At 41.4% G+C, this 14,142-nt stretch overlaps 1 protein-coding gene across 3 annotated transcripts in view; it reads left to right on the plus strand.

Moving 5' to 3' along the window:
- The first annotated feature begins 3,952 nt into the window (after positions 1 to 3,952).
- LOC124298934 (allatostatin-A receptor) overlaps positions 3,953 to 14,142 on the plus strand; it is a 32,634-nt gene continuing 22,444 nt past the window's right edge. For all 3 annotated transcript variants that reach the window (XM_046751622.1, XM_046751620.1, XM_046751623.1), the window contains exons 1-2: positions 3,953 to 5,711; positions 8,688 to 8,817. In XM_046751622.1, coding sequence (XP_046607578.1) covers positions 5,308 to 5,711; positions 8,688 to 8,817 — 534 coding nt within the window. In that variant the 5' untranslated portion in view covers positions 3,953 to 5,307. The remainder of the gene's footprint in view (positions 5,712 to 8,687; positions 8,818 to 14,142) is intronic.

Below are 14,142 nucleotides of genomic sequence, written 5' to 3' on the forward strand. Positions count from 1 at the left end.
CCAGTGCACGCTGGGACCCCAACATTTTATAACCGTGAAAAATTTAGTCACGCGTCCTGTGTGCAGCACAAAAATCAGTCGTTTTTTTCCAGAATTACAGTTCGAACTATCGTCAAATACAAACAAAGAACTAATATTTCATCATACAAGAATCGTGTTCGCTAGCTCGTTTTTCTTGGTTTTTTTGTCGTTTGTTCAGTTCCAACAAAACTTACGTGGCGTACTGCCAACTTCAAAGAAATTGTCCCGTTCCTCCCCGAGCGAGTCGAACGACTGTGAAAGCACGCGAAGAATTTTACTTCACCTTTACTCTCCCCGTCGTCAACAAAGCTTTATCGTCTAAAGATAGTACCTTGTGTGTAACTAGGGGTGCCTGATGTAGGTGAGGGAGCCGTTTCTTCGACGTCGCGTTATCGATCTGATGGAGGGTGGTAAGTATCAGGCACATAACTCAAGTTTTTCAAAGTTTAAATACGTGTTGGTACGAGTCGACGAAGAGATGATCTGGGAACGGCGACGGCGAAGGTAATAAATGCGTTGATGGAGCGTGTAAAAGTTCGCAGACTATGTGTAGTGGATGAAAGAACAGAGTGATACGCAAACCAGGTGAAATCGCGCCCCAGTCGATCGTCGATACTTTACCGCAACGTGACAGTCGTAAAACTGCGCGTAAATGGCGAAAAAACAAAACGAACAAGAAGAAGAAGAAGAAGAAGAAGAAGAAGGAAGAGAAGCAAAGGACCTGAAGGAAATAAAAGAAAATAAGGCCGCTGGTCCTGCAAGGATCGTTTCCGCGTCTTGGGCATAGCTCAGACGAGTTTACTACACCTGTGGGACTGTGAACTATGACTTCTGGGTTGAAAAAAAAAACAGCGTCAAGTTTTACAGCCGTTGAAAAGTGGATAAAATCTGTCGTCGACGTTTCCGGGTCAATTTCGTTTCCGGAGGTCGAGCTAACAAATTGGCCGTGAGATTTTTTTCCTCAAATCATTGTCGGACGCGATTTTGAACACGCTGTACGTAATTCTGTGGCAGCATTTCATCGCAGAGCTGAAATATACTTATTCGAGTAACGATCTCGTAATTAGTAATTCAACGTAAAGAAGAAGCTTTTATTCATGTCAAGGTATACAGGGGATCCTCGCTGCATTAGAGCTCCATTTAAGTCCGCAAAAAGTCCTCTTTGTCCTTATTCCGCAGCCCTCCTTGTATTCACCATGCCGGTAAACCCAGGTCGCTCCCATCCCTCGACTCGAGGTTAACAAAATAATCTCCGAAAATGAAGGTGCACGGAAATGAATCGTCGGTTTTTGCGCCGGCGATGTTTTTTTTTTCAATCTGTTGTTTTCTCTTTTCACTTCCCGCTCCATTCCCGTGAGTTTTTGCCCTATGTTTTCATCTTTGACCATGTTTTATTTATTTATTTATTTTTTTCTTAATTATTATACTTTCGTCTTTGTCTTTTTGCACTGTCTGAAGATATATATATATATATATATATGATTTGAGACGACAATTAATTATTATTAATTACAATTCTGCGGTGAGTTGGTTTTTGCCCTCCCGTTTCTGCCGCTTCTGCTGCTGCGGAGACAAGGGAGCCGAAATTTATATCCGCTATGGCGAAAAGTAATCTGCTGTTTTTTATTACTACTATAACTTCCAACGGGCAGCAGTAAAACGGAAACGACAGGATATCTGCAGATCGGAGCTCGATAATCCCAAATGCCAATCTATCTGTTCGTGGGATGAGAAGGGTAGGTATAGTTTCTCCGTGGTAGTATATTCGCAACGTCAACCCTAGAATACCGAATAACTATTCCGTTAACAGGCAGGTGGAACGAGCTGACGATTCTCGAACTTTGAACGTGACGCTGTTACTGCGCCCTGAAAATTCCATTAAACATCGGACTGCGAAACGACAAGAAAACTGCTCGTTTTGCAGAAATCCATTCGTATATTTCTCAAAATTTTGTTCTGCATGAAAAAAAAAAATACCCACAGTACTCCAATCTTTCGCGTATAAATCGTCAGTTGGGAAAGAGGGTTTTCGAAATGCAACCAACGATTTGTACAACTTGAGCTGAATTTTAAAATTCATCGGTAAGTTTTATCCCGCAAGGTTTTTTGTCCAACGCTCTAAACTACCATACATGCATCAATCGCGGTTAAGTGTGAAAATTCTAACAGGGGCTTCAAATCTTGATACGATTCAAAAATTACACGTCACAGACGTCAATCAAGCGTGAAGTGGCAAAGAAATATCCGGTCAATTGTTAAGGAAGAATCGAAGCTTTCCAAAGGGCTTTGTGCGATGCACGGCGGTCGGATCAGTCGCTATTTTTCGGATAATAACGGTGAAATTTCATTCCTTCAAGTTTCCTAACGAGTTTTTTCTCCCGTTGGGATCATGGTTACCGACTTGGACCTTGTGCCTGACGACAGAAAGACATATATTCATTGACTAGACGGTTGAAACCCCGATCCCATCAAAGGGTGTAATAAAACTGTGAACTTTCCACCGCGGTATCCATTAAAATAACTCAATTTTTATACCCAGATATAAAGAGCTGGTTGAGTGAACTACGCCGGCGAATCTATATGCGTTACATGTGCACACGTCTCTCTCTCTCCCTCTCTCTGTGTGTGTATGTGGGTGGAATGCAGACGTGGGAAGTGCGGTTTAGTCGGCAAAAGTTGAGGGTGAATTGCTTACGCGGTTTAAAACGAAGAATTACCGATCTGGAGAATCGGTTCAAAGGCTCGCAGTGCCGGAGGATAAATTGGATTGCTCGCCCAGCATTGATTGAAAGCGATATTTTATTGGATACTGGATAACGTCACACCGCCGTTGCAGCAGCCCGGCCAACGGTCGCTTCGCAATTACGTCTCTACGTTCTGGGCAAAAAACTGAAAAAGAAACCACCTCGATACTCCAAATAACCGAGTATCGGTCACGGCCGATTTTCTTGTACTCGTTCCGAGTTTGACTCTGGGAAATCTTACTCATTCCTCTCCGGAGGTTCACTTATCTCATCAAAAATCCAACCCCTTTTTTAATTTACAATTGTAGAGCCAAAGTATATTAATAAATTACCATTAAAATTCACGCTGCATCGAAGTATCAAACCGCAATTAGCATCACTTAGGAGTCGGACTAATTTTCAACTTTCATTGCGGTATGTACAACAGCGAGTTTTAGATCATGTTAAAAAGAGCTTGTTAATTTTCACAAACGAATTTATCGGTCAGTGATTTCATCTTCGATCATTCCTCCAAAGTTTTAATAACACTGATGATTACATTTTTTTTTTATGTTGGATCATTTGATCGAACAATTAATCACTACACTTAATGCATGAAAAAAAAAACGCGAAAAGCTTCATAGGCAACTAGTGAGTCGCTTAAACAAATAGGAGAAAATTTTTTTCCCCAGGTAAGCTGCGGCTTGTGTTAGATTACCAGAAGAATACAGCTAGTGTCCTGTGAAAGTGGTAATTACTTCCGGTCGATAATAACACTGATTCCGAGAACAACTATGCCTAGATTGGGACTGGCCTGGGTAAAAGCTCGATTAGTATTGATCGAGGGACGAAAAAAGACTGCTTTACCGACGAACAATTCACGAAAGTGGCAACGAGCTTTCATCCGACGAGTGGTATTCTGCTTCAGTCGTTCGGGCGAAACGCGCGCCAGATCAAACTTTGATCTCACTGCTTTAGAATAGGACTGGCGTGGATAAAAGCTGGACTAGTATCGATCGAGGGATGACAGAACTCTGCCTTACCGACGACCAGTTCCTGAAAGCGGCGGCGAGCTTTTACCGACGAGTGGTGTTCCGCTTTTCAAAATCGACGCACGCGCTTCAGTCACTCGGTCGAAACGCGCGCCGGCTCAAACGTTGATCTCGCTACTTGGTATCGCCGGTTAAATCTCCGACAGTCGCGTCGCATCCATCGTCAGCGACGTAACTCCAATTCAGCGGTCCCAGTGACGTCGTGATCGTTTCAAAAACGAACACGTGACCAATCAGCCCCCCGAGTTTAGTGGTAAGAATGGAAAAGCTCTGATGCTGGCCGCCCGAAAACACCTCGCGTTTGATTAACGTGCCCGTTTCACGCGCTGTCGCGTTGAACATTAACCACGCAACCTGAACGACCAAGATCGCACTTCGCGGGGATGATTATACGACGCTGTCAACGTGTCCGCTCCTATCGAAAAGCATAAATCAACCAGGAGTAGTCGGACCCTGTAATAAACGACGCTTTATCAAATTGGCCAATCGATGTGCCCAAGTTCTTTAATTCTCTGTGTGGAATCTGACGGTTCCAAACAACGTGGCGGTTACGCCGAAACGTTTTCGCTGCAGGAAAAAAACTGAGTTCAAAATAGCGACGAACGAAGATTCATGAGAAAGTCGTAACGATTCGTTCATCCTCGGAATTTAAGCTGATGCAGGAAATTCTACTGACATAATTCACTCGAGCAAGCATAAAAAAGTTTGACGACGTTCGGACCTAACGATAAGTTATTCAAGTGGACTTTCGACTCTCCTCGATGTTTATGAAAAAAGGACAAGAGAAACGTTTTATCCTCAATGAAACAGATCGAAAGTAAAACACGTCGAACCGAAGCTACGTGACTGGAAAAACAAAACCGTGGCTGTCGAGGCGATGAAAGCTCTCCGCGATTTTCACGAAGGGGTTGGAATTAGCTGGAAAAAATTTGCTTCGCCGTGAAGTTTGGGATTCTGTGCACACGATGCTGAGAGCGGCGAGCTTTTAACCCGGCAGAAAACCGGACGCGATATCGCCGTCGCTTCGTTCAGTTTCATGTCGATTTGCTCTGTTCCAGTCACCGTTTTCTCGCTGTTTTGCGGCTGTCCAACCCAAAGTCAAATAAGTCTATAAGGTGTGAGAGAGAGAGGAGATGAAGTCAGGCCGAAAATGGCGAACAGGAAGACCGGCTTATCGCTCACGGATCGCCTTCCGATCTCAAGAATCTCCGACAGTCAAGAGCGTAAAATAGTGAAGGCTTGCAGGAATCGGATGATCGTAGCGTTCGTCAGTGCAGAGATGAAAAAAATGTGTAAAAGTGAAGGGTAAACGATGAGAGAGCTGTAATTCCCGTGAAATTTTGTGGAAAAAAAAAAAAGAAAAAGATCGTGGGACAACGCAGAGGCCTTGATGATCAGAAGCTAGCGAAACTTTGCGAATAATTCGACTAAAAGCTAGGAGAAAGTATCGGTGAATAAACGGCGTACGAAGTTCTTCTAAATATACAATCAGTTCCATAAAGTTCACCAAAATGGACGGCATTTGCAACACTTCGAACGCTACCGTTTGCACCTTCAATCAGTCGAGCCCCGACGATTTTGGGTTCGGATTCGACCATCAGCTGCTCCACAATATCGTCTCGGTCGTCGTGCCGCTCCTATTCGGCGTCATCGGGATCGTCGGACTCCTTGGAAATTTTCTAGTCGTTATTGTCGTTGCGGCAAATCCCGGGATGCGATCTACGACAAATTTGCTGATAATCAATCTCGCTATTGCCGATTTGTTATTTGTGATATTTTGTGTACCGTTCACCGCGACAGACTACGTCCTGCCTTTCTGGCCCTTTGGAAATTTGTGGTGCAAAGTTGTTCAGTATTTAATCATCGTCACTGCCTGCGCCAGTGTTTACACTCTGGTCCTCATGAGTCTCGATAGGTGAGTTGAACGATTTTTCTGTACGGCAATTGTGTCAAACTTTTCGTCCAAAGTTTTGATTAAAAATAAAAAATGAAACCGAGCGTGCTTTTTTTCTTGTCAGGTTGAAATTCGATTTTGAAAGTGTGTGAAAAAGTTGACCCGAGATCAAATATTGTAGACATATATTGTGATGGATTACCATTTGGGGGGAGGGGGACTTTTAACACATCAGCGTGTGAAGTAGGCTTTTTTATTTCTACCGTCAAACACTTGTAGGATCGTTAAACAAGCTGGCTAAACAACATGATAAATTGATATTCAATCAATTCAGAGTATCGGTAAGAAATTTTGTACGATATGTTGTGTAGTTCATTGATCGATCATTCATGTATTTATGCTGGCGCTTTGAAAGAACCCGACTATATTAGTTTGACAAATATCTAAACGATTTTATCGGAGAGTCGTCATTGACACCTCTGTATATTTTCAATTTCCTATCTTTATTTCTTTGCAATTAAACCACAACGCTGGAAAAATTCTGGCATTCACGATTCTCGCGAAGCTTTGATCTTTTCACATTGGTACAATGACCGCGACAGTTTCGCCCACAGTCAAATCGAATAATACGCATGAACACAAACACGGATCTGACACGAAGTAGAAGGGAAAAAAAAATCGTGATAGCGGTATAAAAAAATGTCGTATAATCCGCTAAAAGGTTCTGGCGCTGAGTAGTTTTCTCATCAGCAATTCCTAGAGCGTGAAACGAGGGACAAGTTTTTATCACAGGATGACATTGTATGTACATGCTATACATGCACGCGCGTGTATCTATAATCTAATACACTAAACGGTGCGTGTGATAAGAAGTTGTCTCGTATCTTAATAACCGATACTTCGAGTAGGTACTTCGCGTCACGGCATCTTATCGCGGTTAAAAATAAACTTTTATAAATAATTTTCCTCGCCATTTTCTCGTTACGAAACGGCTGAACAGGGCGCAAGCTTTTTCCAAAACTCATTCAGACATTTGAACTTGTAATATAATACAGACGGGAATACGGTATAGAGGAAATTCCCCTAATTGTATCTTAACGACGGACCGTAAGACGCGATAGTCCGGACTGTGAATAGAATTGGATTTATGATTGAAAGGAATAAGTCTGAAACATGCAGAGGCGTCAGAGCTGTTGATGGTACAAGCCGTAAAACAAATTGAGCAAAGAAGTACGTCATTGTCGTATTTCGCGTTTATTCGCTCCGTTTCTGCATCTAGGAGACGGATAGCGTCAGATTTGTATCCCGCATATATTCGTCGTGAAAGCTGCAACGGTTTTACGTTCGCGACGCCCGAGTTCAAAGCTCAGGTACCGAGAATTCAAGTCTCGAGGGTTTGACGGAGCGGCGGAGTTTCTACTTCTGCATTTCGAAACTCCAGTAGTCGAGTAATTTTTTTTAATTTATTTATCTTTTTTTTGCAGCTAACGTGACTGAGAGTCACTGTTCTGCGATATAATTCTGAAAAATATCTGAGTTAATTGCGTGGTAATCCGAGCTGTTGAATCAGCTCGCAATTAGGCATTGGGTGGAAATTAATCGGATATAATTCGAAGACTTTCTCGATCGTTATAATTATGGGAATGGCGGAGCATGAAACGACGGGATCCAGGGATGAGTTTCGGAGTGCAGAGATTGCGGAAGGATACTAATTAGCCATGAGAGTTTACCCCCGACCCAATCTCTATTTATCCAATTATTCCACGTTTAAGGTGATTCGGAATTGAGCGGTTTACTCAGCTGAAATTTTAAAACAACAAAGAATTCTTTCACAATAAAATTTTCGGTTACATGATGGGGTGGAATAATGCCGTGAGTTATTCCCGCCCTCCCTCCCCTCCCCCTGCATCACCCTACCTTCCTCCCTTCCACCCTTTTTTTTCTATCTGTCCGTGCATTATGAAATACCAACGTTTGTACTTTTCCACGAGTGTAAAAAAATCGCGGTAGAATATCTACGTTTCTGATAAGAATTCGCATCAAGAACTCCGGTACGAATGTTTTATTCCATAAGCCGCGTAAAGTTCTACGCATTTTCTTTATGCTCGATTAATATAAACACTTGACGCGAGTTACTGAGATACTTGTTTTTTTTCTCTTTTTTGTCGGAATTCCGACGAGTGCTGTAGCGAATTGCGACACAGCTCTCTGCCAAACTCAGCCAGTTTTTTTTTCTACCCCTTATGCGTATCAGGAATTCATGCGCGAATTCTTGTCAACTCCGAGACGCTGTGTTACGCGTATTTATTTCGTTTCGTACACATTTATCAATGCACGTGGAGAAAAAGATACGACGGTTCAAAGATTGCAGATCAGTAAGATTTTGCGAAATTCAGGATATGTGACTACAATTGAAAAGTATGAAATAACACGGATTATCTCTGGTGAAGTTTTGTAACTACATTTTGGTGAAAAATTCATCAACGTCAGTAATTTATTTCCATTCACACAATTATGATTAGATAGTATCGAGTTGACTGAAATTTATCGAAGTCTCTCGATTTATATGTGCGTACAAAGTGATATTCCTGCCTTAAACAAAGGGTAGTCAGCCCTGAACATAAGTCTTTCCCTAATTTGACGTTATTACAAAAAATTCATATCCAATTTACATCCCAATGCACAAAAAAAGGGAAGCTTATTGTTTCAAGGGGTAAAAAATTGTCTAGCATCGGAATTATTATACTTTTTTCCTCTACCGACCGTTGTGAAGAAGCTTGAAATTTCTTTGATATATTCTTTCAAGTTTCAGCTTTGACAGCCGATAAAGTACGGACTTTTATGATACCTCGCAATTCTATCGTAACAACTTTCACGCAAAAATATTCGTAAAAATTCTTTTCTCCGCGCTGAAATTAGCCGCTCGCTCTGTTACCGGAGCTTCGATCTTCGATCGCCTCGAACAATATTCTAATCAGACTTTCGCCCTGATTTCAGGTATCTCGCCGTGGTTCACCCCATAGCCTCGATGTCCGTGCGAACAGAGGCCCACGCATTTTTCGCAATATGTATCGCGTGGGCGGTCATTCTGACGGCCTCGATTCCAGTCCTCATCATGCACGGCGAGGTGAGTCATCTGAAGTTTTCCCAGCTTGGTTTTACCTTGCATCGATTGACGGAAAGCAAGGGAGGAATTTCGACCGAGCTTGACAAAACAACAGGAAAAATCTTGGCCTTTGGGAATTCGGATTCCAGCGTATAGATTTTCACCCACGACACCTCCGGATGTTCCCGCTATTCGCAATATCTGAGCTCAGTCTGTCAGCTTCGAATATAATCAGGATCCGTGTTGCTCAATTATCCTAGCTTTCTAATTACCGCACCGGCCTGCAGGTATAATTAAACGTGAATGGAGTGATTCGTCAAGTCGTCGGCATCTGCTCGATGAAAACACCCTCAATCATTGGATAAGAAGCCTGCAGTTCTCCGGAGCTAATTAGATCTCAGTTTGTAATTATAGAAGCTGCGGGTTGTGTACACGCCAGCATCCCGCGAGCTCTTGATGACATTCCGTACCTCTGATACGTATATAAATATAAGATAGGTATATATATATATATATTAGACTGGTCGAAAAAAAAAAAAAATCGACAACCTTTTTTTCAAAGTCACTCGTTTAAGAGTTATAGGAAGAGAAAATAAGACGCCCCTTTCAATTTGAACCCTTAATATTAATATTTAGTGGTTCCTGAAGGCAATTTTCCACTTTCCAATTGATTAACGTTGGAAAATAAGTTTTGTTATTTCTGAATTTTGTCGGAAATTGAATTCTCTTTAAAAAATGTCCGTTATAACTTTTTCATGAATAAACTTTTTCAACAGTTACTTAAGGGTAAAGTAAAGTTAACGTTAAATCGTGTGAAACTTCACTTTCTTACAAGCGAAAATATTGGACTTATCACAAAATATTGTGGAATTTTGTTCTAAAGCATTTCAACCGCTATGAGATCATGTCATTCAATTCAGTTTCAACTTAAGCAAATTTATTTTGTAATTATTACAAGTAATACTGTGCAATATGTGTAATTCCACTCTGAAAGCACCTTTTTCTCAGCAAAAAATAAATTTTCTTACGTTGAAAATTGATTGAATAAAATGATTTCATAGCGGTCGAAATGCTTTACAAAATAAATCCACAATATTTTGTGACAAGTCCAGTATTTTCGGTGTTAATCTCGAAAAAAATGAACCTTGAATAACTTTTGAAAAAGCTTAGTTATCGAAAAATTATTTATTAGCATTCAATTCCGTACAAAAATATTTATCGGACATTCACGTACATTGCCTCGCTACTGAGCTACAAAATTCAGAAATAACTCAAATTATTTTCCAATATCAATTAAATGAAAAATAGAAAATTGCATTGAGGAACCACTAAATATTAATATTAAGGGGTGAAACTAAAACGGGCTTATTTCCTCTTTCTACAACTTCACACAACTTGTGGGCGCTGATTTCGTTTCTTTCCCTTAACTTTTATTCACTACAGTCGGTTAATTTCTTCGACTCTCATCGAGCACGACAAAGTAGCAATTTCATGGTGAATGGAAAAATAATGTAACACAAATTTCCAAAACCCGCCTGTCATGGCTTATCCCTCAAAAAATGAGCGAATTATCGTTTTCTCATTTGAAAAACCAAACGAAATGAACGCAGTAATTACGACACGAGGTAATCCGCACCATCGACATTTCTCGAAGGCGACCGAAGCTATTCCCCTGAATTCTCCGCACAAATACGGGAGTAGGAACAGACATTCACACGGAATATAAAGAACTCGAGATAAGATTTGTGTGAGTGAGTCGATGCGGTCGGTGATTCGAGTTTTCTCCGGCTGAAATGTACACGTCCCAAGAGCCTGGGTACGGACTGCTTCGTGTATCGCCAGCTTAAACACGGCGGAAAACTTCTTTTCTTTGCTTAAGGAGCTGCCGTGAGTTTCTCCATTGTACGAGAGGAGCGATTCGAAAAGCCAGGTGCACCGTTTGCCTCGGAAAATACTTTCTTCGCCGTTATCATCTTGTCCCTCTGTGAGTCAAGCACCGCTTCATCACGATGCTTTTCGCGATATTTGTCGAGCATCTAGTTGCTACCTTAACTTTTCAAACTATTGTGAACAGGTGCTTAGGTATGGGCGCAGACCCTTGAAACTGGTCTTGCTAAAATTTGTTCCGCAATTAATCCCTCTCCGTGTACCGGTTCGAAAATTCTGTCAAAGCTTTACCGAACGATTGCTGAGTGGCGAACATATTTTTGGTAGCAAAGTTATCCACGAATCATGATGAATTTATTTCATTCGCTTCATCACGGACAGTTGTTCGAATGTGATTAAACTAGCGATTGATGTTTGTTTGAGTGCAGGTGTCTAATATACTCAAGCTGCTTGTTGAAATGACACTTGAATTGCGATAAAAGACTTTGATTACGCAAAAGTCGACGGTAAATTTTTCATTTCGATTTCGAGAGTTCGATTAATAGTTACAATATATTTGGGTATATTTTTGTCTTCGCATGCTTGCGTCAACGGGTTTGTTGGAACAAATAACATTCTAATTAAAAGTTCGACGCTGCTGCTGACAGCGTTGCGCGAAAACGACGGAAGAGATGAAACCAATATTATATGTGCAATGGGATTAAAATCGCTTTGAAATTGAACATACAAATTACGATCGAACAGTGTCACGGACATCGGAAATTTATCTTGATTACTCATCCCACAGCCAATTCTTTGCACTCTTTCTGTCTGCAGCGTGGTTTCCATATTTTTCCAATACTCATTTCGGAATATGTTATATTTCGATTTCACATGTGGCTTTCCATTCTGCGTACGTAGACAAGCACTGCTCGCATCGGTATTTATACGATTGTTCGTATATTCTTTATTTTTCGCACAAATCGAATAAATTTCGATGTCACATTGATCAAAGCACGCTGCAGGGCTTTATTCAAAATGCACCGACAAGAGGAGCTTTGCTCGTGACCCAATAAAGTCCACGAGTCTGATTTGAATGGGGTTGTTTTTCCGCTACCGTTATGCTCGCAGGGTCATCGGAGCAAATATCGTATAAAATTTGAATGAAATTTAATGAAAAAGGGGAATAAAAATCCTGAAAATAAACCGACGAATTTGCATTTTTATAGCCAAGAATATCAAAGAGCATAAGCTACTTTCTGTGTTAATGACAAAAAGAAGCCAAGTTTTTAATACATTTCCAAGAAGTTCGCCAGGCTTTTTTCAAACTGGGTCAAAAATTATCGGCTAACAAAAATCAGAGTATCTCGCTCTTCGCTTAATTCTAGCGATTTACGCCCAGCCTAATGACGTCGTGAGTATACCCAGGCATTCAGCCGAAAAAAATGAACCTTTTGCCCTCAGAGGTAGAACATATTTGAATTAATTCCCATACACACAACGGATCAGCGTTATCTCAAGCCCAACTGATACCATAAGTCTGCACGGATCGTTGCCACCCTGACCAAATATCGCCCGATGGGATTAATCGAAACCTGCGCATATTATCTATTTCGTAGTCTCGACGATCGCTGATTGCGATTGCTGACCGTAATCGTGGACAAAAGTTGATCTCATTCAATTCACGGCTGCAGCTTCTATCGGTTTCATCCATAAACAACCATGTCGCCTTATCGAGGACGACTCGAAGTCCGAATTGGTCCTGCAGTCAAGGTTGGAAATAACCCTGTAACCGACCCCAGGCGATCCTGTGGGAGTGGGTATAATTCGCGATTGTATCGATTACCTACGAGTCCACATCAACGGTCGCGATACTCCGTAATGGCTTGTATGGAGTTGCAATGTCCGAACCAATCGGTGACAGGATTTGGCACCGTAAAGCGACGTCAACGTCTGTCGATTGTTACGAGAGGTTCTTAGAGTGTCAATAAACTATCGCCGTCCGATCGTGAAGCTCGATTACCGTTGGCGGAGAACAAGAATACGAGTCTCGATGTTTTTCAATCAATTTCTCCATACATCGTCTGCAGAAGTTTCCACGGTAAATTTACCCCGACGGATCGATGTCAAGAGTGAATCCCGGGAGTGGAAATCCAGCTATAAATTGCACGTGGGTGTCAGCTGCTTCCTCCTAGCAAACGGACGGCAAATCCAGGCGCGTTCAAGATCCCTGCCGGATATGTTTATTCACGCGGATGAGATCGGAGCGCGAGTGCAATCTGCGATGCAACGTTATACCGGAATGGCGTAAACCCCGACACATCCTCTGTGCATTCCCGGTTCGACAATCTCGTCCTGCAGGAAACTGGTGAGAAATTTGCGCCGCGAAAATTTCTTCCGGATAAATGCTCGTTCGAAGAACGTGGTACGCGCAAATGGAGGGCTTCAATTTGCGAAATAACTTGTGAAACGTTGCGGAAATTCGCTGAGATTGTACGGTGAGAAAATTTTTTCCCAATCGGAACTTTAATTACAGCCAACTTGTGTCCTTCGCTTTTACAATCCTTCTATGATTGTATTCCGTTTTTGTTTACTCGAAAACCGCGTCTCTAATGAAACGCTCCGAACGACACTTGAGGCTGGGTATGAAATTGTTGCAGAACTTTTATAAAGCGCGCGGTGTGGTTAAAATTACGACCTCATATATACTACGCGTTACTTTACTCCCTCTTTATTATAGGCGGGGATTATATTCACGGTGAGGGTTAAAACGAGTCGAGAGAGGCAAAAGTAAAGCCGGCAACGAGCGACCTCCTCGTCCTCTTACTTCTTTTCTAGATGTTTTTTTTTTGTTTTCAATTTTTTTGTTAGTTTTCTATTTTCTTATTTCTTTCCACATTTAGACGGAGAAAAGTGCATTTCATCCGCTCGAGCCAAAGGTAATCTCGCCTTGGGAAATGAAGCTGCTTTACGGGACAAAGTTCGCTGCAGTCTCTTACTGCGACCGGCAATCCGAGTTGTAATGAAATTTCTGCATAATTATATGAGCCTGCAGACAGTCTTCAGACTTATAACTCCGGCTTTAATTAGAATCCTCGAATCGCCCCGTCGCGCTCTGAGCTTTATTTACGCGCCCCGACGAATCTCAGGATCAAGAATAGTCTCATTACTTGCACTATACTCGGTTTGGAAAGAAAAAAAAAACATACTCTTTTTTTCTACAAAAATTACCCGTAGTTGAATTCTAGCCTGTTTGAATTTATTTCACTCGAATTATGGTGTGCACTGAATTCACTCCAAGTTTCAGTTTGGACGATAATAACACAATTATATTCTCTGTTCTAACTCGTAAATATTTGAAAAGATGCATATTTTCACCGGCAAAAATTCTCGACGAAGACAAGAAATTTAAGAATTATTCTTATTATTATCATTATTATTATTTTATTATTACAATGATTCATATCAATTTTTTACCCC

This window comes from Neodiprion virginianus, chromosome 2, assembly GCF_021901495.1.
Source record: "Neodiprion virginianus isolate iyNeoVirg1 chromosome 2, iyNeoVirg1.1, whole genome shotgun sequence".
Taxonomy (NCBI): domain Eukaryota; kingdom Metazoa; phylum Arthropoda; class Insecta; order Hymenoptera; family Diprionidae; genus Neodiprion; species Neodiprion virginianus.